Source organism: Petaurus breviceps, unplaced genomic scaffold (assembly GCF_028583685.1).
Source record: "Petaurus breviceps papuanus isolate PSGF00001 unplaced genomic scaffold, PetGlider_PUasm1.0 91133, whole genome shotgun sequence".
In the NCBI taxonomy this organism is placed as follows: Eukaryota; Metazoa; Chordata; class Mammalia; order Diprotodontia; family Petauridae; genus Petaurus; species Petaurus breviceps.
In genome coordinates, this window is record NW_027187419.1 from 20,177,340 (window position 1) to 20,200,630 (window position 23,291).

Consider the following 23,291-nt stretch of genomic DNA (forward strand, 5'->3'; position numbering starts at 1 on the left):
AATTCGTAATGCTTTGGACAGCTTAGTTATTTTAACTAAGCAGACCTAAGTTTTTCCAGGGCTGCATTTAGATGGCATTCACAGAGTTAATGCCTCTTTCTCGTAAGGGCCCTGCCAGTTGTTGTTAGGTCAACTCCTGTAAAGCTTCAAAGATTTTTTATCCCCTTAGCCTGACCTACTCAGTGATCTGCACACTGTTTTCATTTAGCTGCACTGAGTCCAAGACTAAAGCTTCAAAACCACAATGATCTGCTCCTTTTTATACTCATTTTTCCATAGCTCTGGAAAAATACCTCAGAAATCTAACTAAAGAAACTGAAAATAGTGAATTATCAGAAAATAAACCAAGAGCAAACTTGTACACCATTATCAGAACACGCACACTTTGGGGACGGAAAGTTCCTGATTTGGGGTGGGGAATGGGAGAGGATGTGGTAATCAAGAAAATGAACTGATTTTGTTGTTATTGGAGAGGGAGAGAAAGAGGGAGAGATTGAGGTTGTGTACTTTAGTTTCACAAAGTCACATTACACACATTAACCCACTTCCAAGGTTGATATTTCATTTAAAGCACAGGGTTGGGTTGACATAAGTTGGAAGTAGAAGTGAGGCATAAGAATATACTGATTGCATCACAGAGAAGAGCTGGAATTATGAGCTGGTAAGCAGGTTTCAAATGCTACTTGATAGCCTGATTATTATTATAATTTCAAAAGACCTTTAAGTAAGGTCATTGTGTCTCACAAAGATTTGTGAAGAGCAGTGATTTGGGTCAGTTAACCCCAGGACGCCTGGCAAACTAAAAGGTTTGGCTAAATAACTAGGCTGGACTTCCAAGATTCCAAAGTTTAAAATGACAAAAGTGTGGGAAAAATAGTACTTTAAAAAACAGGGAGCTTTTTCTAATGCTATTAACTATTAATGTTGTTTACATTTAAACACATGTACACAGAGAAAGAGTAACGAGAAATATTCTAAAACATTTGTCTGAGATGAACCTTTACCAAAACGAGGGTCAAGTCTTGGGTCTAGCCAAGAGGTGGTCTTGTTCTTATGGTTTATGTAGTAAATTTCTCCATCCTGGGTCATGGCTTGTTCCCATCCATCGGGAAGGGGCCCTGCAATATAGAAGGAATTCATTGTTGGCTCTTTATTTGCTGTAGCTGAAAAATTGGTCTATCAAAAAAAACTTCACATATAAAACAATTCATGAAATTGAGCTGTTTATGTATGTTCTGAAAGAAAAGTCATGATGACCCTGCCACCCATCCATTAAAACAAGCAAATAAGAATTCATCCCTTTCCTAATAATTTTGTTTTAAAAGCCCTATTTTATAATGTGCCTTTTTATCCTTTATTGTTATTTAACAGCCTTTCTAGTTTCCAAATCCCTTCTGGGATCCTGAAAGATATCCCCATTGTTATGGTCTAAGAAGATGACTACAATGATGATAAATCAGGTCTGTCAGAATGAAATTAGCATCAGTATCAAAGATAACAAAGATCAGAGCCACAAAAATTCCTCTTACTTCAGTGGACAATTTAGTTAAGTACTGCTACTGCTTAAGCAGCCTCTACAAATATGGAAGACCTTCAGATTAAGGAAACTAAGAATGTAAACCTTAAAAGGCACAGCATAAAAGTTTACTCACTCTCCTTTCCCCTATTAGATACATGTAGAGAGTATTATCCCATTATCCCAGTCATAATATAGTGGAAAGGTTTTTGGATTTAGAGTCAAAAGACCTAGATTCAGATTCCAGCTCTGGTTTGTAATGCCTTTTACTCTGAACATATTAGTAACCTTTCTGAGCCAAAGTTTCCTCTTCTACAAAATGAGAATAACAAATATGTATACTTCAGTGTTTTGTGAGGGGAAATATATTGTCACATATGAAATACTTTTGGCTAAGCCACCTAATTTTCTTTACTTTCTAAAGGTGATTTATTTAGTAAAGTATATTATGGAAAAAACACTGCATCTGAAGTCAGGAAAGATCCAGGTAAAATCTTACCTGTAATACAAGGGAATATGTTATGGTCAACGAATGTAACTTTTGTAATGGTCAGTTTTCACATCTGTAAAATGGGGCAATAATACTAAGAGTACCTATGTCACAGGACTGTTGTGAGAAGCAAATGAAATAAAATACACACAGCACTTTGTGAAGTTTAAAGGGCTAAACAGCTATTTAAACCTTAGGAATTCTCATTATAACAACATGAATTTGGTCTATAGGGTGAAAATGCAACTGTCAAAAGAAGGCAAACAACAGACTGAATGGAAACACCCCATGCCAACTGCTTTTTAAGTGGTTTATGCAATATAGTTAATAAAGAATAAAGTTTTTCTTTTGGAAAGTTCTTTGGGACCCTCAGTTTCTCACTTAAGACACTGGTAGAGAAGAAAAGCCTCAGGAAAAAAAGGGTACAACATACTGGACCCCATGTTAAACTTTTATCTCTCTGAGCCTGTTTCCTCATCTGTAAAATAAAGGTGAAGATTGGACTCAATAGCTATTATCTATATAGCTTTTTAAGATTTACCAAGTAGGGGTGGCCAGTTGGCACAGTGAATAGAGCACTGGGCCCTGGAGTCAGGAGGACCTGAGTTCAAATCCAGCCTCAGACTCTTTAACACTTACTAGCCATGTGATGTTGGGCAAGTCACTTAAGCCCAATTGCCCTGCCTTCTCCCCTCCAAAAAAGCAAAATAAAAAAAAATTACCTAGTGATGTTTGATACATTATCTAATATGATTTTCACAACAATCCTGTAGGTAGGTGCTATCAAAATTTCTGGATGGAGGAATCAAAGAATATAGTCCTTTTTAAGATTTTAGCTTAGTTTTAAGTAAGCTAAAAGAACAGACAAAAAGCCTCTTCTTCCAGTGAAGGCAACAGATACTTTAGGTCCCAGCCAAATTAGGCAGACATTAAAAACCAGGTAAGTGCTTTGTGGGGACATCCTAATGAGCCCCAGGATGACACGGAAAGCCTTAAATGAACATCAGTTAGGGATCGGGATGGGGCAAAGCATGGACCATAAAGCTGTGCTGAGGATATAACTGCAATTCCTCTATGGAAAGAGGGCACTTTCTAGTCATCCCCAACCCCCAGAATCAGAGATGGTTTTTAAATTTTCAGTGTTCCTTCGGAGCCATAAAGGGACAATACCACACCTCCCCCATCCCCACCATCATGTCTACATTGTTATTCCTAGTCACCTTCTTCCAGAGGAACTGAAGTTACATTGTAGCAGGTACCCCCTAAAACAATGTGGGTTGTAGCCTCCTTTTAAATCAGCAGATGGTTTTTTGAGAGATTCTATGGACTAGAAATTGTATCGCCCTACATTGATGACCCTCTTGTGACTGAGCCCCGGTCACCAGGCTCATACTCCAAATCTTTCTCTCTATGGTCTGCCAGAGTTCTACTACCTTTCTAAACCCAGGGTCACCTCAAGGCTGATGAAATGCTGAGGTGCTGAAGGTGATTCATCCTAAATACACTCCAAATTAAGCTGACGCCACCTTTAGGGTTGGAAGGGGCCACAGAAACCCTTTTCTCCAGCCCATATCTGAAGGTATTCTTTACTGTAAGATACCTGACAAGGGGTCTTCCAGCCTCTGCTCAAAGACCTCCAACAGAACGGAACAATTGGTTAACAATTATTTATTAAGCATTTACTATGTACTATGCACTGTGCTAAGCGCTAGAGATACAAATAAAGGCAGAAACATGGTTCTTGCCCTCAGGGAGGTGGAGAGACAACACGTAAATAACTAGGAACATATTAGACATATACAGGGTGGATGAAAGATAAGACTCCAGAGGTTTGGAAAGGCCTTCTTCAGAAGGTGGGAGATAAGCTGAGTCTTCTGGACAGCTCTAATGTTTTAGGAAGTTTTTTAAATCCTTGAGGAAAGGAAATCAGGTCAAACAGGTCTATCCATTAGTAGATATAGCGTCTCACCTTGGTCAGAGATTCCAAATCAGTGCACTGGGACTCATCATGATGTCAGAGGACCTAAATGGAGCAACTGAAAAGCCCTATTTTCCTACAGCTCTGGCTCACGTGTCCTATACTTTTATGTCTTCCTTCTTAACAGTATCATTTTCCTCATCCGCCATCTTAAATCAGATGGGTCTGGGGTGGATAATGGATCGAGGCAATCTCTACTCTTCTTTTTTTCTAGTGGAAACAGAATCTAAATATAAATCTAAGCTGGATTTTGTGCCAGAGGACTTTCAGATCCCAAATCTTCCAATTACATCCTCAGTGACTTTGGCTAAGTTGCTTCATTTCTTAGCCTCAGTTTCCTCATCTGTAAAATGAAGATTGGACTCAATAGCTTTTTAAGACTTACCAAGTGATGTTTGATACATTATCTCATTTGATTCTTACAACAATCCTGTATATAGGTGCTATTATTATCATTCCTATTTTACAGAAGAAACTGAGGATGAGAAAGTTTAAGTAATTTGCCCAGGATCACACAGTATCTGAGGCAGGCTTTAAATTATGATTTTCCCAAATCCCAGTCTAGTGTATAACTTCTAAGGCTTCTCTTAGTGCTAAAGATGGTCTCCTATAATTCCACCACTAGTCCAACTAGAGTTCACAACCTCACTACCTGTTTTATTGTATTTAAAAATATAAAACCATTCTTAGCTCCAGGGGTACAAAAACGTGCTGGCTAATGGGATTTGGCTTTTTGCTTACCCCTGCTTGTTCAATATATCTTTTACAAATGCTCAATGAACCTAGAAATTGGTTTAGTAAACAACTCTTCATGTACATTTCAGAAATATGTGTCATAGTAAAGGACAAAGATAATTTATCTAATTTGGCATTCTCTAAATCTTGATCCCCCATCACAGAATTTCAGAGTTGGAACTTCAGAGACAATTTAGTTCAAACCATACCCCCAAATATTCCCTCTACCACACATGTATGAAGTGGTCATCCAGTTTTTGCTTTAAGACCTCCAGTGAGAGTAAACCATCACCTCTGAAGGAAGCCCATTATACTTCAGGATCACCCTGACTATAAAGTTTTTCCTTACATTAAAACCAAATTTGCCTTTTATACATATCCACCAACTTCCATCTACTGCTCCTAGTTTTACCTTCTGTGACCAAACAGAAGTCTGTTCTCTCTTCTACATGCCAATCCTTCATAGACTTGAAGACAGCTATTACAATCCCCCAAGAATCTTGTCTTTTCTAAACTCAATACCTCTAATTCCTTTGGTTGATCTTCTTATGGCATGGGCATGAGAAGCCTTATTAATATGGATGGCTCCCCAGTTTACCACTGTCCTTTCTAAAATATGGTTCCCTTAATGGAACACAATACTCCCAGATGAAGGCCAAACAGTGCAGATTAGAGCAGAACTATTACTTCATCCTTCCTAGAAGGATCCCTTTCTTATTCAGTCTTGTATCTTTTTAGCTTTCTTGGTTGACATAGGACACTGCTGACACATTCAACTTGCAACCCAGTAAGACTTCAAGATCTGTTTCAGAAACACTGCCTATATCTATCTATATAGTCCTCCCCTCTTCTTGCACTTGTATATCTAGCACAACGTTTCTGGAAAGATCACACTATCCTCTACTTCTCACTTTCCTAGGTAATTCCAGAATGACGTTTGACTATCACACCAGCAAAAAGATAATTTTAAATAAGCAGAACAGATTGAAAAATATGTTCTACACATGTATGGAGAGGTATAACTTTTAATATGAGTAGTAAAATAAACTACAGTGATTTGGTTAGGGTAGATGTCACAGTTTAGTATGCTCTGAATGTCTTTTACAAATGCTATGAATGGTATATGATTGATAGCCAAATTTGGATTATTTAGTCTTTGGAGAAAGCATTATGCTACTACTGGTTGGTAGGTTGATTGATTGGTTGCTATGGTATAAGAAGCTCTCTCTTTTCACAACATTAAAAATAAAAATAAACAGTTCTATTCAGAATATGGGAGGTGATTGACTCACTATTTAATGTTCCATTTCTGATTAAGGACCCTCTTGAATTAAAGAAAACTGACTCAAGATAAACAAAAGCTTAATGAAACAAGGAGTTCTACTAGGGGTGGGGAACCTGTAGGCCCAGAGGCCACACATGGCCCTCTAGGTCCTTAAGGGCAGCCCTTTGACTGAATCCAATGTCACGGAATAAATCCCTTTAATATATAAAAGGAAGTGTTCTGTAAAATTTGGACTTAGTCAAAAGGTAGTACCCAAGAAGCTAGAAGGTCATATATGACCTCCAGGTTGCAGGTTCCCCATCCCTGGACACCTTCTTGGAACTCATGGAATCAGGACTAGTTTTTTTACCTGTTCAAAACCTTAGGAACAGCAAGTACGCCACCAGAATTAATAGTTGTAAAAAAAACAAAAACAAAACCCCAGATTATTATGATTAGTTTACAGCATAACACTAAAAGAAATTACCAGAAAAATTAAAGATCAAGAATAATGAGTAGAAGTTGGGACTAAATCCAATCAACTCTCAAATTCAGACTTACCCAATTTATAATTACAAATTTACTTCTGAAAATTTCATTTACTTAATTATCACTTATCATCTATAAGATAAGGTTTCTCCTTAAGTTCTCTCCTTTAGAGAATGCATTTACTCACAGTTTCAACTTGGCAGAATAGTATAGAAGAAGGAAGGCTAGTCTTGGAATGAGGGAGAACAAAGGTATGAATCTTGCCTTTAAAACCTATCATATGTGTAACCCTTGGCAAGTCACAACCTCTATGCAAGATGGGAACCAAAACAATACAGTCCCTTGTCCTCCAGGCGCTTATAATTTACTGGAGTTCCTCATCTTTTAAAAAGGGATGATATTAGGGACAGCCAGGTGGCGCAGTGAGTAAGAGCACCGGCTCCAGAGTTGGGATGACCTGGGATCGAATCCAGGCTCAGATACTTAGCACCACACCCAGAAATAACTGGCCATGTGACCTTGAGCAAGTTACTTAACCCCAATTGCTTAAAAAAAAAAAAGGATAATATTGTCGTGACCTCCCTTAGATAGTATTCTACACAGTGCCATATCCTATCCAAGCACTCTGCATTGTAGCCATCCTTTCAATCTCCTCCCACCAGAACCTGTTCTCTGCTTCAGAATCCTGGGCTCTGATAGATGAGTTTTTGCCTTATCTTGCCTGAAATCAAGTCCCCAGGACATTTCCAAATGATGCTAGTGTACATACTCCAACTTTAGCCCCCAACCTCATCCCCCTTCCCCAAGCTCCCATGTATGTGTTGTCTTCTACAGAATATAAGTTTTTTGAGGGCAAGGACTGTTTTGCTTGCTTGTAGTCCAGCATTCAACACAATAAAAACAGTAAGTACTTAATAAGTACCTCTTCAATCATTTGTTCATTCATTCAAGGCATAGTGAATAGCATAAACAAAGACACAGATGAAAGTGTTGGAATGCCAAATTTGAGGAAAACTAAGTAGGCCAGTTGGGCTGGAACTAATGATATGTGAAAAGGAGTAATATAAAATGAGTCTGGAAAGGTAAGCTGGAATCAAACTGTGAAGGACTTTAGATGACAAACAGGTGTTTATAAGGTTTTTGAGCAAGGGAATGACATAGTCAAATGCCAGCATTTAGTTCAGTACCTGACACAGGTTCTTCATAAAAACTAGCTAACTATGCTTGAGGAAGATTATTTTGGCTGTTGTATGGAAGATAGATTGGATAACGAAGAAACTGGAAGCAAGGAGTCCCATTAGGAGGCTACTGCAGTATTACAGGCAAGACTGATGAGGGCTTGAATTAGAGGGACCAGATAGAAGAGAAGTTATGGAGGCAGAATGATCAGTTCTTGACAAACAACTAGATATGGCAGATCAGACATAGTGAAGCATTAAGGATGACTCCAAGGTTGTGAATCCAGGTGACTAGAAGGACAGTGATGCCCTTAACAGAAATAGCAAAGTATGGAACAGGGACACTTGTAGGAGGAAAGATATGAGCTTGAACATATTGCATTTGAGATGTCTATGAAACATCAAAGTAGAGGCGTGCAGTTGGTGCTGTAGAGTAATTCTACTCCCTCTTCCTCACCACAGTCCATCACCTACTTCTGGACAGTTATCATGGCTACCATGTCTTTTTCCAACCCCAACACAAAAAGGCTTTTCTTTGCTAAGTTACATACAGTCCCAGTGTCTTCAATTGTTTTCTACGTGGTCTGAAGGGCTCTCACCATCCTGATTATCTCCCATCTAACTATTCTTCATCCACAGAAAACCCTGCCTCCTTAAATATGGCACTGAGTAGGATAGCTAACATGTATATTAGGTTTCCATATGTGGCCTTCTAGGCCCTCCAGTGTGGTCCTTTGACTGAATCCTAACTTCACAGAACAAATCCCCTTAATAAAAGGATTTGTTCTGTCAAAGTTAGACTCAGCCAAAAGGCCATACCCAAGGACCTAGAGGTCCACATGTGGCCTTTGAGGCTATAGGTTCCCCACACCTGGTCTAATCAAATGAAATTTAACACAAATAAATGCAAAATCCTGCATTTGGTTTTAAAAAAAATTTCCCAAGAAAGAATGGAGGAGGCATAAACAGATAATAACAATATCTGTGAAAAAGATGTGGTTATATTACACTACAGACTCAATATTTAACATGACATGAGCAGCCAAAAATACCTAATGCAAACCTAGGCTTTATTAAGAAGCAGAAGGTTCTATTTGAGGAAGGTGAGAATTTCGTTGTACTCTATATCTTAGTCAGATCACATCTGGAGTAGTGGGTTCAGTTGGGGGTATCATATTTTAGGAACGACATAAACAATCTCCTTGTATCTAGAGGTGGACATCTAGGTTGTTGAGAAGGCTGGAAATAATGACATATAAAGATCACCTAAAGAAATTAAGAGTTTTAATTTGGAAAGAATATTTAGGTCTGGGGATGGTACATGATAAATGTCTTCAGATGTTTGCATGCCTCGCACTGAGAGGCGGGATTAAACATGTTGTACTTGGCCCCAAAGGAGAGATCAAGAAGTAATAGATGGAAATGGTAGAAGTGCAGATTTAGGCTAGAATGAGTTATCTTGAGAGATTTCATATTAGCAGTCTTCAAACAGGGGCTGGGTGACCACCAGTCACTCTTATTATAAAGACGGCACAGGGTGAACTAGATGGCTTTTGAAGGCTCAACTTTGAGATTCCATGAAGATGACACTTTCTCTGTGAAGCCTTTGTTCATTCCATAAGCAGAAGGTATTCTCTCCCTAGAGTTTTCCTAGGGCATTTTGTCTATATTTCTCCTTTCCCCCATTCATACTCTACTTTGGAATAAAATCATCCATGTACATGCCATATCCCACATAGTACAGAACAAGGACTATGTGATAGTTTATCTTTTTCTTTCCAGTACCTAGAACAGAGACTTTAATAAATGTCAGATGCTATAAAAATTCAACAGTGTTGTGGCTATCGATGCATGGTTCATATTCAATAAAGGATTTCTTGAATGAAGATAAATTTGCATTTCAGCATCTGTAAAAGATGTAATATGAGACTAATTTCATAACTGGACTGTTTGCTTCCAGCCTCTTCGTATCCAATCCATCCTCCACAGAGAAGCTAACAGTCCTTTCTTTGGGATCTCAATTTTGAATATATGGTATAAAAAAGAATTTTTCAACAATTAGATGTCTAAAAATGGACTGAGCTTTCTGGTTAGGAAATGAATTCCCTGTCACTGGAAACATCTGAGCAGAGGTTATATGTCCACATGGCTGATTTTGTAAAGAAGATCCTTATAGTTGACAGAAAATCAGATTACACTCAAAATCCCCTTAGAATTTTAAGATACAATAATTCCATGTAAGCAGTCATAGATGAGTATGGTGGTATATGGCTGTATCACCTGCTTCTGGGAAGGCCTTACATTGGTGGATGGCTTGAGTTCAGGAGCTGGGACGTACAGCCAATGTGACCAAAGCCAATCAGACATTCACATTAAGTCCAGCACCAAAGCTGTGAAGTCCTGGGAGTAGAAACCACAAGGCTGCCTAGAGAGGGATGAACCTTCATTGGCTGGGAAAAGTGAATAGGTTAAAGCTTCAGTACTGATCAGTAGAGGAATTGGATCTGTGAATAACTACTGTACTTCCAGTCTTCGCAAGACAGAGACACCCAGTCTCCTCCTCCAACACCCACCCACACACCTACTTACCTACCTACTTAAGTAAATAAGAAACATGTCATCCCTTGGCATAAGACGTATCTACACTTCAGATATAAATCCTAGGACTAAGAACTGGATCATCAAGCCCAACCCCTATACTTTATAGATGAGAAAACTGAGGCCCAAAGAGATAATAATTTGCCCAGGTATCACTACTAAGTAGCTAAGATCAAGATTTGAATATTCTTCAGAGAGAACAATCCAAGTCAGAAGAACAAGTAGAACTCTGAACCTCTTTTAGCCCTCAAAAGGTTTTTAAAACAAGGAATCTTCCCATGCTAAATTAATCTCCAACATACTCTCTCTGATTATAATTTTCATATTTGTAGACTGGAACTTTGTACAATAGAGCTTAACTATAGTGTCAACTCTCACTCAAGTTAAAATCCCAAATAACCATATAAAAATGTATACCATAAATGGTGAAGTAGACTGTGTTATTAGTGTCTGTAAAATTCTGCATCATACTTTCCCACCATCGCATCAACAAGATTCTCTAAAATTTGAAATTAGAAACACATGGCAAAACATAGGAGGCAGCCTGGTTTTGATGAGAAAAAAAAATGCTGGTTTTGGAGTCAAGAGGGCTTGTGTTCAAATCCTAGCTCTGACAATTTCAACTGTGTGGCCTTAGGCAAGTACCACTTAACCTCTCTGGGCTTTTGTTTCCTCTTTGGTAAAATAATGGGAGTTAGATTCTAGATGACCTCCAGGATACTTTTCATCTCTAAATCAAAATCTCATGCTCCCACTAGAGTCTCAGAACATGGCAAAAATCCAGTGAGTGGTTGAGATATGGCCCAAACTGATTTGGATTTTAGTTCTTCCTGAATTATTTTGACTACTTTTCTGCTCCCAGATATATTTTAGGTGCTACATTTCATATTGGCAACTAGTGGATAGAGTGCTGGGCCAGGAAGATTCATCTTCCTGAGTTTAAATATGGCCTCAGACACATACTAGCTGTGTGACCCTGGATAAGTCACTTAACTCTGCTTCAGTTTCTTCATCTGTAAAATGAGCTGGAGAAGGAAATGGCAAATACTCTAGTATCTTTGTGAAGAAAACCCCAAATGGGGTCACGAAGAGTCGAATGTGAATGAGTAAGATTTCGTATCTGAGTACATCCCTTGGCTGTCCCCCATGCCTGGAATGTCCTACCTCCTTATCTCTACCTCTAGACTTCCCTGGCTTCTGTCAAGTCTCAGTTAAAGCTCAACCTTTTGCAAAATGCCTCTCCTAGTCCTCCATCATCTTAATGCCCTCTCTCTGACTATAGTTTATCCCATATATATCTTGTTTGTGAATAGTTGTCTACATGTTGTCTCCTCCATTAGACTGTGAGCTCCTTGAAAACATGGAATGGTTTTTTTGGCCTATCTTTGTACCTCAATACTTGGCATAGTGTCTGACACATAATAAGCATTTAATAAATACTAAATGACACACTATTTGATAATATGTGGCTTGTAAGGAAAACAGGGAAAAGATTACATTGCGGTGCTGTTGAAAAAATTTCTGCATTTGGAGTCGGACTTCTCTGGGCCTCAGTTTACTCAACTGTAAAATAAGAGGTTGGTCTTCTGTTGTTGTTTAATTGTTTCAGTCATGTCCAACTCTTTGTGACCCTATTTGGGATTTTCTTGGCAAAAATATGAGATTGAGTTGCCATTTTCTTCTCCAGCTCATTATGCAGATGAGGAAACTGAGGCAAACAGGGCTAAGTGACTTGCCCAGGGCCACACAGTTGCCTAAGAGGTTGGTCTAGATGACTTCTAAAGTCCTTTCCAACTCTAAACTTATGACCCATTAAATAGCTAGCTATATGGTGAGCTCAAATAAAGAGCAAACATTAGGTGACAAGAAATATAATTACAACTTACAAATAGTTTTTTACATTGGTAATTGGAAAATGACAACAACATTCACTCTTGGTTGGATTTTTTGAGAATCAATATATTTAAGCATCACTTGCTTAAATGATGACCTCTGAGTCTGTTGATTTGCAGATTGATATTACAATATGGGAATTACAAGATGTTAGGAATTCAAATAAGTTGATTTTAGAAAGTTACTTGCATACCATGAGTAATAATCTGCTCAAGCAAAACTTTAGAACTTATCTTGGCTCCAGCTGTCTTTAATAAAGTCTTTTGATTTTAGTAAGTTAGGGAAATGTGTGTGGGGTGGGAGAGGATTGCTTTAGGTTAAAAATGAAAGAAAATCATTCTCCGGAGGTCATATAGTTCTTGTTTGTGTTTTGAACAGGATTTCAGAGACCCATAGCTACTGATGTCACAGGGCTTAAACTCACAGCACTATCCTTATATGGTAGTCTATGAATATCATTTTATAAGAATTAACATCTTGATCCTTCACACAAATATTCTTCCCATGAGTCAGAAGATGATTGTAGCAAGACAGTAACCAGAAAAATTTGGAAATCACTAAGGAAAATGAAAATTAAAACTTCTACCAGTATCATTCCTCAAATCACTGATTTATTTATTACTACGAGATTCTTTGATGTATATCATTTGTTCTTTCAAGACCAAATGAGAAGAACTGAAACAGTTTCTATACCTTTCACATGCCTCTTGAGAGAAGTAAGTTCTAACACAAAGCACAGAAGAATTAGCTTCTCTGAAATAAGGAATGAACAGAGTAGAACAGTATCAACAATGTATGAACTGAGAATATTCATTAAGAGTATCCATTCATTCAACAAGCATTGATTTAGTTTACTTTTTAATGCACAGGGCACTATCTATACAGGCGACAGTGATACAAAGAAACTAAAACAAAACAAAACAACCTGTCCCTGACCTCAAGGAGCCCATATTATAAAAAGAAACACAAAGTCAGGGAGAGGGGGGATATGAACAATTAGGAATCATCTGGAAAGGCTCCTGTAGAGATGGTACGTGAGTATTGAGTATCATTAGGGATTTTAAGAGTCAGGAGTGAATAAGGAGTTCATCCTAGGTTGGGGGGACAGATTCTAAATGAAGGTAGAGTGTGATGCATAAATGGTACAATGCATAAAGGAAGCAGCAAAATATAGAGTGCATGAGGGGAGTAAGAGCCAATCCGCTTGGAAACATAAACTGGAACTAGATTAGGCAAGAGTTTAAATGCCAGGCAAAGGTGACAGTGAGTCACTGAAGATTTCTTGAGCTGGGGAATAGCACATATTCAGAATATCAATTTGGCAGATGTATGGAAGACAGACTGAAGAGGGGAGTAACTGGAGGCAGGGAGATGAATTAAAAGGTTATTGTAATCACCCATACAGTAAATAATGAGACCCTGAACTAGTGGATTACCATGTGAGGGAAATGAAGGGGGTGGCTATGAAAGACCATGTAGAGGTAGGATGATATGACTTGGCAACTGATTAGGTATTGGGGGAGGGTGAACTGAAGATAACTCTGGGGTTGCAAACACAGGTGACACCCTCAACAGATGGAACAATAATAATGTTCTCGATAGAAATAGCAAAGGTTCTTTTTTGGGGGGGGGGGTGCAGTAGGGAAGGTTGGGAGGCTAGTTCCATTTTGGACATAGTTTCATTTGTAGTTTTCGGCATTTGGTAACATCCAGATGGCAGTTGGTTAACAATGGACTGGAGTTCAGGAGAAAAATTACATTTGGATATGTGGATCTAGGAAACATGCATAAAGATAACTGAATCCCTGAAGTTCATAAGATCACTGAGAGAAGACATGGACAGAGTAAAGTAGAAGGACCAGGACAGAACTTTGGAAGACACTCGAAGGAAAGGGGTGGAACATGGATGATGATTCAGCACAGCAGTCTTTGTGGAGTAGTCAAACAGCAAGATGAATGAAGAAAAAGTAATGCCATGAAAACCCAAGAACGAAAGAGTGTCCATGAGGAAGAGGTAGTTAGCAGTGTTGAATGAAGAGGGGTCAAGAGCAATAAGGACTGGGAAAGAATTATCTGATTTAGCAGTTAAGACATCACTGGAAACCTTGGAGAAGGCTTCTCCTTGATATCTTCATTTTTTGGAGATCCTTATTCTTTTTTTTTTATGAGCAATTGGGGTTAAGTAACTTGCTTAAGGTTACACAGCCAGTTATTTCTGGGTGTAGTGCTAAGTATCTGAGCCCGAATTCGATCCCCAGGTCATCCCGACACTGGGGCCAGTGCTCTTACTTGCTGTGCTACCTGGCCGCCCCTGGAGATCCTTATTCTTGATTCCATTTTACCAATGCAGTTTCCTTTGTTTCCATATCTCTTTCCCTCCTTTCCCACAGCACTTCATCATTTGGCAGATATTACAGTAGTGACAATAGGGCTGGGTATGAGTTAACATAGCTCTTTACTGCTCACCCCTGACCAATCTTATTCCATAGCAGTGGTAGGTGCAGGGCCGTTTTCCCTCATTTGTGCTGACACAGGATTGACAGGGCATTTTCTCAACCAAGGTGCAGCTTCAACTTTTCTTTTCAGGGAAATGTCCCAGGAATCCCATGCTGTTTTCATAACAAGGAGAACTAACCCTAATCCATCAGAAAAACTTGGAAAGATCCTTCTTTCATATCTGATAGATCTAATTCTAATAGCTCCACCCAATTTTTCCTGTTTCTTTATACTTTCCTCCTCCAAATTTTAAACTGCTATATAAATATGAGTTATCACTTAGTTGTGGTGGTATACACCTGTAATCCCTCTTACGAAGGAGGCTCCAGCTGGTAGATCACGAGGTTGGGAGTGAATTGCAGAGGGCTAAGCCAATGGAATGTATGCACTGTCCAGCACCAATAATGTAAGCCTTGGGAAATGGGGGGCCCATGAGGCTACCTAAGGAGAAAAGAACTGGCCCAGGTAAAAAAAAAATGGAGTAAATCAAAACTCCAATGCTAATTAGTAATGGGAATGGGCTCATGAATGGCTGCTGCACTTCCAGCATGAGTAAGAAAGGAGACCCAGCCTTTCTCTTATCATTTTTACATAAATATATATATATATATACATACACACATATATAAATCATTTTTCTCTCAATTTTAACTTTCAGAAATTTCATTTTCTTCTTAATTTTAATTATCTATGATCTCAATAACTAACTAGTAGATAGCACAAACCATCCATATCTTCTCATCCTGTACAACTTCTCTCCACATCTTCATATAACCCCTTCATGTTGGGGGACTTCCTATAATCTCTTGTTGTGTGGGTTTTAGTGGAAAATGTCAGTTTATCTATCAATTGACTCTTGCTACATGACAAGCACACTTTCTTTCCCAGTTGTACATTTATCTGATAACAACACCCTTGTAAGGGTTATGGGATTTAAAGATCTTCCATGCCCCATTGGATGTGCTGACGTAGCAGGAAGGGGCGGAGCAAGCGAAAGCGAAAGCCAGTCTTCCATGCCCCATTGGACATGCTGAAGTAGCAGGAAGGGGCAGAGCAAGCGAAAGCGAAAGCCAGAGAAAGCGAAAGCCAAGCTCCAGTTCCTGCGGTGGTGGTGGCAGCGATGGCGCGGCAGCAGCAGAGGCAGCGGCAGCGCAAAGCCCTTTTTGAGTTAGGACTGCTAAGGACTTTCTGCTAAGGACTCCTGCTGAGGACTGCCAGGGGCCGGAGCTGTTGGGAGCGCGCTTCCAGGACGCTGGGTGGTTGCTGTGCGTGGGGAGAAGAGGATCTTTGCCTGAGGTAGCCTGTTCTGTTTTAAAGGCTTCAAAATGTGGGTGCTTTCTACTTTATCTATCTGTGCCAATATCATAACTACTCTGATGGCTTTCACTTTCTGGTTTTGGGACTCAGTCTTTTGGTATCTTAATAAATTTTCTAGTTTATTTCCCCATATGGCAAGCATGACGTATTTTGTAATGGATAATTATATCAGCATATTTGTAATTTCCATAGGCATTGTGAATATGGCATTGCTGATACATTTGGCGACCAGGATGGGATCACAAAATGTCAGGCCTCTATTTGGAAGCAGTGGGGCTTTAGAAGGAGAAATGGCTATTCCAGGATGGGAGGATTTGCCTTATTCCTCTCTAGCCAGAGAATGGGCTAAAAGCACAGGGCCCTGTGAAAACTGGGAACCAAGGCTAAAAGAGGGAGAACCTGGAGATTTGGAAAGATGTTTGAAAGCAATACCCATAGAACCAGGCAAAGAACTGGCAGGAGTGTGCAGGAGAGGCTGGGTGCTGCTAACAAGTTATCGCCCTATGTGTAAAAGTAGGGATAAGCTGCTGAAGGAAAGAGCTCAGATGGCTAGGGAGTCAGCTGGTTTGCCTGAGGATTCTTCTGTGTCACAGCACTCAGAAGAGCAAACTGGAGGGACTCATGTGGTCCAGGAGCAAGCTACTTTTCATGTAGCTAAAAGGAAGCAAAAAACTAGCAGAACGAATGTGCATGCAGCTTTTGTACAGGCTGGGCAGAATTGCCATGACAGCTTCCAGGAGAATGTGTGTGAGGAGAATGGAACAAGGTTAGATGAGGAGTTTCCTAATGTAGAAGCTCTCCCCATACGAAGAAGAAGGCAGGAGAACCACCGAGGCAAAACAGAGTCCAGGGAGATAATTGAGGATTTCACTCAACAGGAGATCACTGATATATTGACTAGATTTACCCAAAGAATGGGGGAGTCTTTAGTGTCTTGGATAGTAAGAATCACTGATGAAGGCGCCGGAGGAATAACACTGGACAGTGAGGACTGCTTAAAATTCATAAGCATCAGTCAGAATCCTTTTGTACACCAGGCTTTTAGGGATCACCATATGCAAGGAGGAAATAACAAAACTAATCTTCTAGCTTTAGCTGCAGAAGGTTGCAAAAAGCAATATCCAACTGAATCTATGTGGCCTAGGGGAGTAGTACTGGTACTCACTTAGAGACTGTATGAGAAAGCTAAAGGAGGAGGTAATGAAAACTGCTATCCTGATTGGAGATGCAAATGCATATTATGATACCCCCCTAGGAGTTCCTCATAGAAATATCATAGTGAAGACAGCTCCTCCTGCATATAAGCACCTAATTCTGACTATTAATTGGAGAAATAGGGCACCCTCTTTCAGAGGTGCTGGATAAGATTTCACAATTAAGCGATTTAGGGGAATGGGAAAAAGACAAATTGCCTCGAGAGAGAAGAGTAAACAGCCAGAGGATTCAGAGACAAAATAGACTGACAAGAAGGGAACTGTTTACTGCTCTATTAAGAGCTGGAGTGGACTTTAGAAGAATAGATGGTATTCCAACTGAAGAGCTGCATAAGCTGTACCAAGAAAAGGTACTTAGCATTAGAATGAACAGGGAAGCAGGAAATAAACTAGAAAATTTATTAAGATACCAAAAGACTGAGTCCCAAAACCAGAAAGTGAAAGCCATCAGAGTAGTTATGATATTGGCACAGATAGATAAAGTAGAAAGCACCCACATTTTCAAGCCTTTAAAACAGAACAGGCTACCTCAGGCAAAGGTCCTCCTCTCCCCACGCACAGCAACCACCCAGAGTCCTGGAAGCACGCTCCCAGCAGCTCTGGCCCCTGGCAGTCCTCAACAGGAGTCCTTAGCAGTCCTAACTCAAAAAGGGCTTCGCGCTGCCGCTGCCTCTGCTGCTGCCGCCGCGCCATCGCCGCCGCCACCACCACCACCAGCCACCACCACCACCGCAGGAACTGGAGCTTGGCTTTCGCTTTCTCTGGCTTTCGCTTTCGCTTGCTCTGCCCCTTCCTGCTACGTCAGCACGTCCAATGGGGCATGGAAGATCTTTAAATCCCATAACCCTTACAACCCTTTATTCAACATCTATTAATTTCTCATAAGTATTGTGTTGCACCCTATTCAGGCTCACCACGTATCAATTCACTTTGAGTACTTTACTACTTTATTATTCCAAGACTATGTATTCCATGATTTAAAAATTAGAAGAATGATAATATTAAGAAGTTTCAAGTCATTAAAAGCACTGTATAACCTAATGGGAACAGTCAATGTTGGAGAGACTGTACAAAGAAAGGCAAACATTGTAGTTGTTGGGAGCTATGAAATGATCCAACCATTCTGTAAAATAATTTGGAATTGCATAAGGAAGTGATTAAAATGTGCATATTCTTTAACTCAGGGATCTCATTGTTAATTATCCACCTCAAGGATGTCAAAGCCAGAATGAAGTATTATTTGTAGCAGTACTTTTTTGTTTGTTTTTGCTTTTTGCTTTATGGAGGGCAACTGGGGTTAAGTGACTTGCCCAAGGTCACAGCAGTACTTTTTTATAGGAACAAAACCCTGGAAATCAAGTTACATGATCACTGCAGAATAGTTAAACAAATTCTGGGTCAGGAACGTAACTGAATATTACTCCACTGTAGTGACTATGAAGAACACAAAGCATGGAAAGACTTAAAGGAATTGATAGAAAATTAAGAAAGCAGAACTAGGACACCAATATATAACAATCACAATGTCAATGGAAATAACAATAATAAAAAAAACTGAAGGTGAATATGTAACTATGACAGCTTATCACCAAAAGAAGAGAAAACATACTTCCCTCTCTTTTGTGGGAGGAGGGTGCAGCTAGGTGGTAGAATGGATAGTCAGATGACTCATCTTCCTGAATTCAAATCTGGCCTCTTACTAGCTGTGTGACCCTAGGCAAGTCACTTAACCTTGTTTGCCTCAGCTTCCTCACCTATAAAATGAACTAGAGAAAGAAATGGCAAACCATACAATTTTTGCCAATAAAACGCTAAGTGGGGTCACAAAGAGTTGACCACAACAGAAGTGACCAGACATTTTTCTTTTGGTAGACATGAGGGTCTCCTGGTGTGGAGCATTTCATATGCTTGTCAGATTTAACTGATGTGTGCTTAGTTTAGCTAAACTGCCTTTTCCCCTCTTAAAAAATTCCTTTTTACAAAGGCTGGTTCTCTGGGTAGGTGGAAGGCGGAGATATCACTAGAAAAGAAGGTGCTATAAAAACAAAATATACCAATATTATTTAAAAGCACTGCCCAATTTCAAAAAGGCAGCCTAGCCTGTCTCCTTCTCTTTTAATTCTTGGCCCAGTTCATTATTCATCTCCAGCATCAGTCTAAGATCTAAGGGATGATAGTACAACTCTCAGGGCTATCCATCCCACTGCATAGTACAATGAATAACAGGCAAGTTCTTCCATTTGTTGTTTTTTTAAAAAAAAAAAAAACCCTTGTGGAGAGTTAAGGTCAAACTCTTTTGAGTGATTTTGGATCTCATTTAGGCAGCTTTGTGACACTAGGATTTCGCGTGATCAATACAATGTTGCTCATAGTCAGAAGCATCCTAGAGTGCTTCGTCTCTGAAGTTCACCATCTAGAGGGAAGTCCTTCCATTCAAACTCTGTTCTTGTCATCTAGAATAGTGGCAAATACTTCGGTGATCAAGATTGTGTTTTATGACTCATCTGATATATAGTATCATATTCAAGAAATTTTTTATCTAAAATATATATATATATATATGGTAGGTAGTCCTTGGAAATAGGGGCTTCAAGGAACCAAATGATCTACTCACTGAACCAAATGCTTTTTTTTTTTAAGTCAACAGAAAATCAGTAATGCTGGATCTTGTATGATTTATGTCTTTCAGTCTGTGTGACTCTGTTGTAGAATGTTGTTGGGGGAAGTCTGTTTATTATTGCTGCATATAAATTAGCTTCATAAATATTTTGTAGATATGGGAAAGTAAACATATGGACTGGTCGTTATTGGAAAGTCTGTGTTTTTTTTTTTAATCACTGGGCTCTTTCTGTTTCAATTATCTTAACTAATCCCTAGAAGTTCTTAAAATTGTGTCACCTTTAGGAAGGGCTTCCTCTCTCTATATTTGTTTCATTGCAGATTATACACTTCTCTTCCCATTTTTCTGAAGTGCCATTTCTATTTCTTTATGGAGGACATCAAGCACAAATGTTAAGAGTCCAAATTTGGTAGCTCCACTGCCATTGAAGGAGAAAATTTTGACAGTGAAATCTTTATAGATTTTAAAATATTTTTATCTGTTCATTGTTTCTCAATTTCCTATCTAAAATGCCCTCAGGAGATTGGGATTAGTTAAGTCTCTCATCAAACCTTCTGTAAATATGTCTTCCGTCTACTGTTTCTTGCTTATGAGACAATAGTGCTTCAAGATCTTTTGCCATATTCTATAATATTTTAGAAATGAATTTATTCATCTCAGTAACTTTTCATCCTTTGAGATCCAGTCCATCCATTTATCACCTTATCTTGATTTTGGTAACAGTTATCTACAAATCTCCTAGAGTCTATCTCTGTCTTTGGTTCTCTTTCCACATTCCAAACCCCATCACCATGGTTCACTTTATCAAGATTTTGACTGGGTGATAGATATGAATGTCATGAACCTCAAAGGAAGACAGATTACTAAGTGATAGAGGTAGGTGCAGAATCTGGAAGCAGCAACAGGGAGCAAGGAGTATTCCAACTCCCCCATCTCAACCTGTGAACTGAGGAGAATGAGGAAAGGTGCAATCTGTACTGGGAAGAGTGAATGGGGAGGCTACCATCTGGGGGGGGGGGGGTGCACATGACTCTCTCTTGTACTTCCCACAGGATCAAGATCTCTTCTCTCCTCAAGCCTTTGATACCACCGCTTTCACCCTCTATCTCACCTGGTCCTTTGGGAATCAATGAAATCAATAAAGGAAAGAGAACCTGGGACGAAGCCTTGAGGGACATCCAGGATGACATGGCTGGGGATGAATCCTGAAGAACCAGCTAAACTAAAGAGAGGTAAGACATATACAAGGAGAATCAGGAGAGGAAAGAATCATGCAAGTTTAAGGTGGAGAAATGGAGATAGGGATGGATTTTCCATTACTCATGGCCTTTGTACAGAAGCCAAATAAGTTCCCATCACTAACACTTTAGAGAGGATTTCTTGTTCAGGTATGGTTGGAAGTGTGTTTCATTATCTTTTTTTCTGAGTCAAAGAGTGACATTTTAAAAAATTAATTTTAATTCAATTGCCTTTTAGTGTCAGTTCAGAGGCACTTTTTGGCTCTACTATTAGAGTTTCATTTATAAGAGTTTCACATACAAAAAGTATCTTGTGTTGGGTTCTATGACTTTATAACCAATATACTAAGTCACCAGAAAAGTCAAATCACATTACTTACTGTTAAGTAAGGTTTTTCAACAACTGTCATTAAATGTTAATTAAATTCTCTACTTCATCTATTATCATGTACAATATAAGATACAGTTCTATACTCACATAGCAATTTTCCAAGGTGGAAGAATTTAATTTAAAAATTTCTGTTGTTTTTGTTTGCAAGTCATGGGCACTCTCCCTAACTCCCCCCCCCCCCCACAAAACCCTCCCTCATATTCTAATCTATTTAACTATAATGCTAAGTTTCAGTTAAGTAACTGCAACTTACTTAATAAAGTGAAATAAGTAAGAAAAAGGTTTTGATTTTTTTTTACTTGGCCATATCTTCATCCCAGAGTCCTAGGTGCTTTAGAATTTTTTAAAGAATACTTTTTAAGGTAAAATCTTTCATTGTTTTACTTCACCATAATTATTACCTGATGCTTCAATATTTTGAAGGATCTGTGAACTCATGGATATCAGTGTTGCCTCCCCCATAAAACACACATAAAATCACATGCCCAAACCTTCCCATCTTATATGAATCTTGTCTGTGCAGTCTGAGCCATGCTACCTGACAGTTTATCGCTTCAAGGGGGCTCCATATGGAGACTAAAACTTTGAAAATAGCAACTGCAAAAGACCTGCTTTCACCATCAGACCTTGTTGCCTGTCATTAACGATTAACTGTCTAGTCCCCTTCTCCAATACACTGAGGTGGCTTCAATTGGGAGAAGCAATTTGCAGAAGACACCTTCAAACCAGAATTCTAATCAGAACTTTGGGGCCAACTTAAGTCTACAATTTTCTCCATACCTTGCCCTACAGCTAACAAATTCCTACTGTATGATCTCCCAGTCCCTAGGTGGAGAAGCAAAACAAAATACCTCTCCCCTGCAACTACTGCCTCATTCTCATCCCTACTCCACCTTCCCCTATAGCCTTTAGCACCCACAGCTCTATTAATAAACTTTCCTTTTATCCTAGACATCTCACTCCTACATTCCTTCCTTCCTTCTGGTAATCACAGAAATCTGGATTTCCCTTGAACATAACCACTTCCCTGAAAATGTCTCCAATGCTCGCCAGTTCTCTTACCACATACCCCCAATACATAAGACAAGGAAGGTCACTTGGCATACTTGTTGCTTCCTACTTATACTTCCAGATTCCCTCTGCTGCCATCTCTCAGCATTTATGATCCCTTTATGATTCCATTTATCTCATTTATGATTCATTCTTTCCACTTATATCACCTGTCCATAGTTCTATTACCATAATCTAATGAGTTCCAGGAATATATGACTCCCTTCCTTAAAAATCTTCAGTCACTCCCTAAATGCCTCTAGGATAAAATATAAATTCTTCCAAGTAGCATTTAAACATCTCCTCAATCTGGCTCTCACCTCTCCTTCCGACCATATTCACATTTCTGTGACCAAACTGGACTACTAAGTGTTATTCAAACTTGATATTCCATCTCCTGCTTCTTCACATCTACATAAGATGTTCCCTGTGACAGGAAACTAATCCTTACTCATCAATATCTTCCAGAATCATTACCTTACTTGGTTCAGGTACCACCTCCTCTGCTCAGTCTTCTCAGACATTTCCCCTGCCTCTAAGTTAAAACTTAATTTTTACTCTCCTGAAATTTTTCTAGAGCATTTTATCTGTGTATCTCTTTTCCCCCATTACTCACTACCTGGTATTTTAATTATCAGTGTATGCCAGTTCTCCACCCTCTCCCTCCCCCCCCCCCCATTATAATGTCTGCTCCTTGAGGACAGATTCGGTATTTTTAGGACTGTATTTCAGGATCTACTCTGTGCCTTGTACATAGTAGATTTTCCCCTCTAAATGTCTGTCAATTGAGTGACTGTTCAATTGCATAAACTAGTATACTCACA

At 39.2% G+C, this 23,291-nt stretch overlaps 1 protein-coding gene across 12 annotated transcripts in view; it reads right to left on the minus strand.

The window, feature by feature from the left end:
- The window catches only part of YAP1 (Yes1 associated transcriptional regulator), a 147,979-nt gene that overhangs the window by 44,216 nt on the left and 80,472 nt on the right, over positions 1-23,291 (minus strand). For 4 of the 12 annotated variants that reach the window (XM_069079989.1, XM_069079985.1, XM_069079992.1 and 1 more), the window contains exon 4: positions 999-1,118. The exons of 4 other annotated variants lie outside the window; for them this stretch is intronic. In XM_069079989.1, the coding sequence (XP_068936090.1) occupies positions 999-1,118 (120 nt within the window). The remainder of the gene's footprint in view (positions 1-998; positions 1,119-23,291) is intronic. 4 more of the 12 variants (XM_069079991.1, XM_069079986.1, XM_069079993.1 and 1 more) reach the window with 1 other exon arrangement.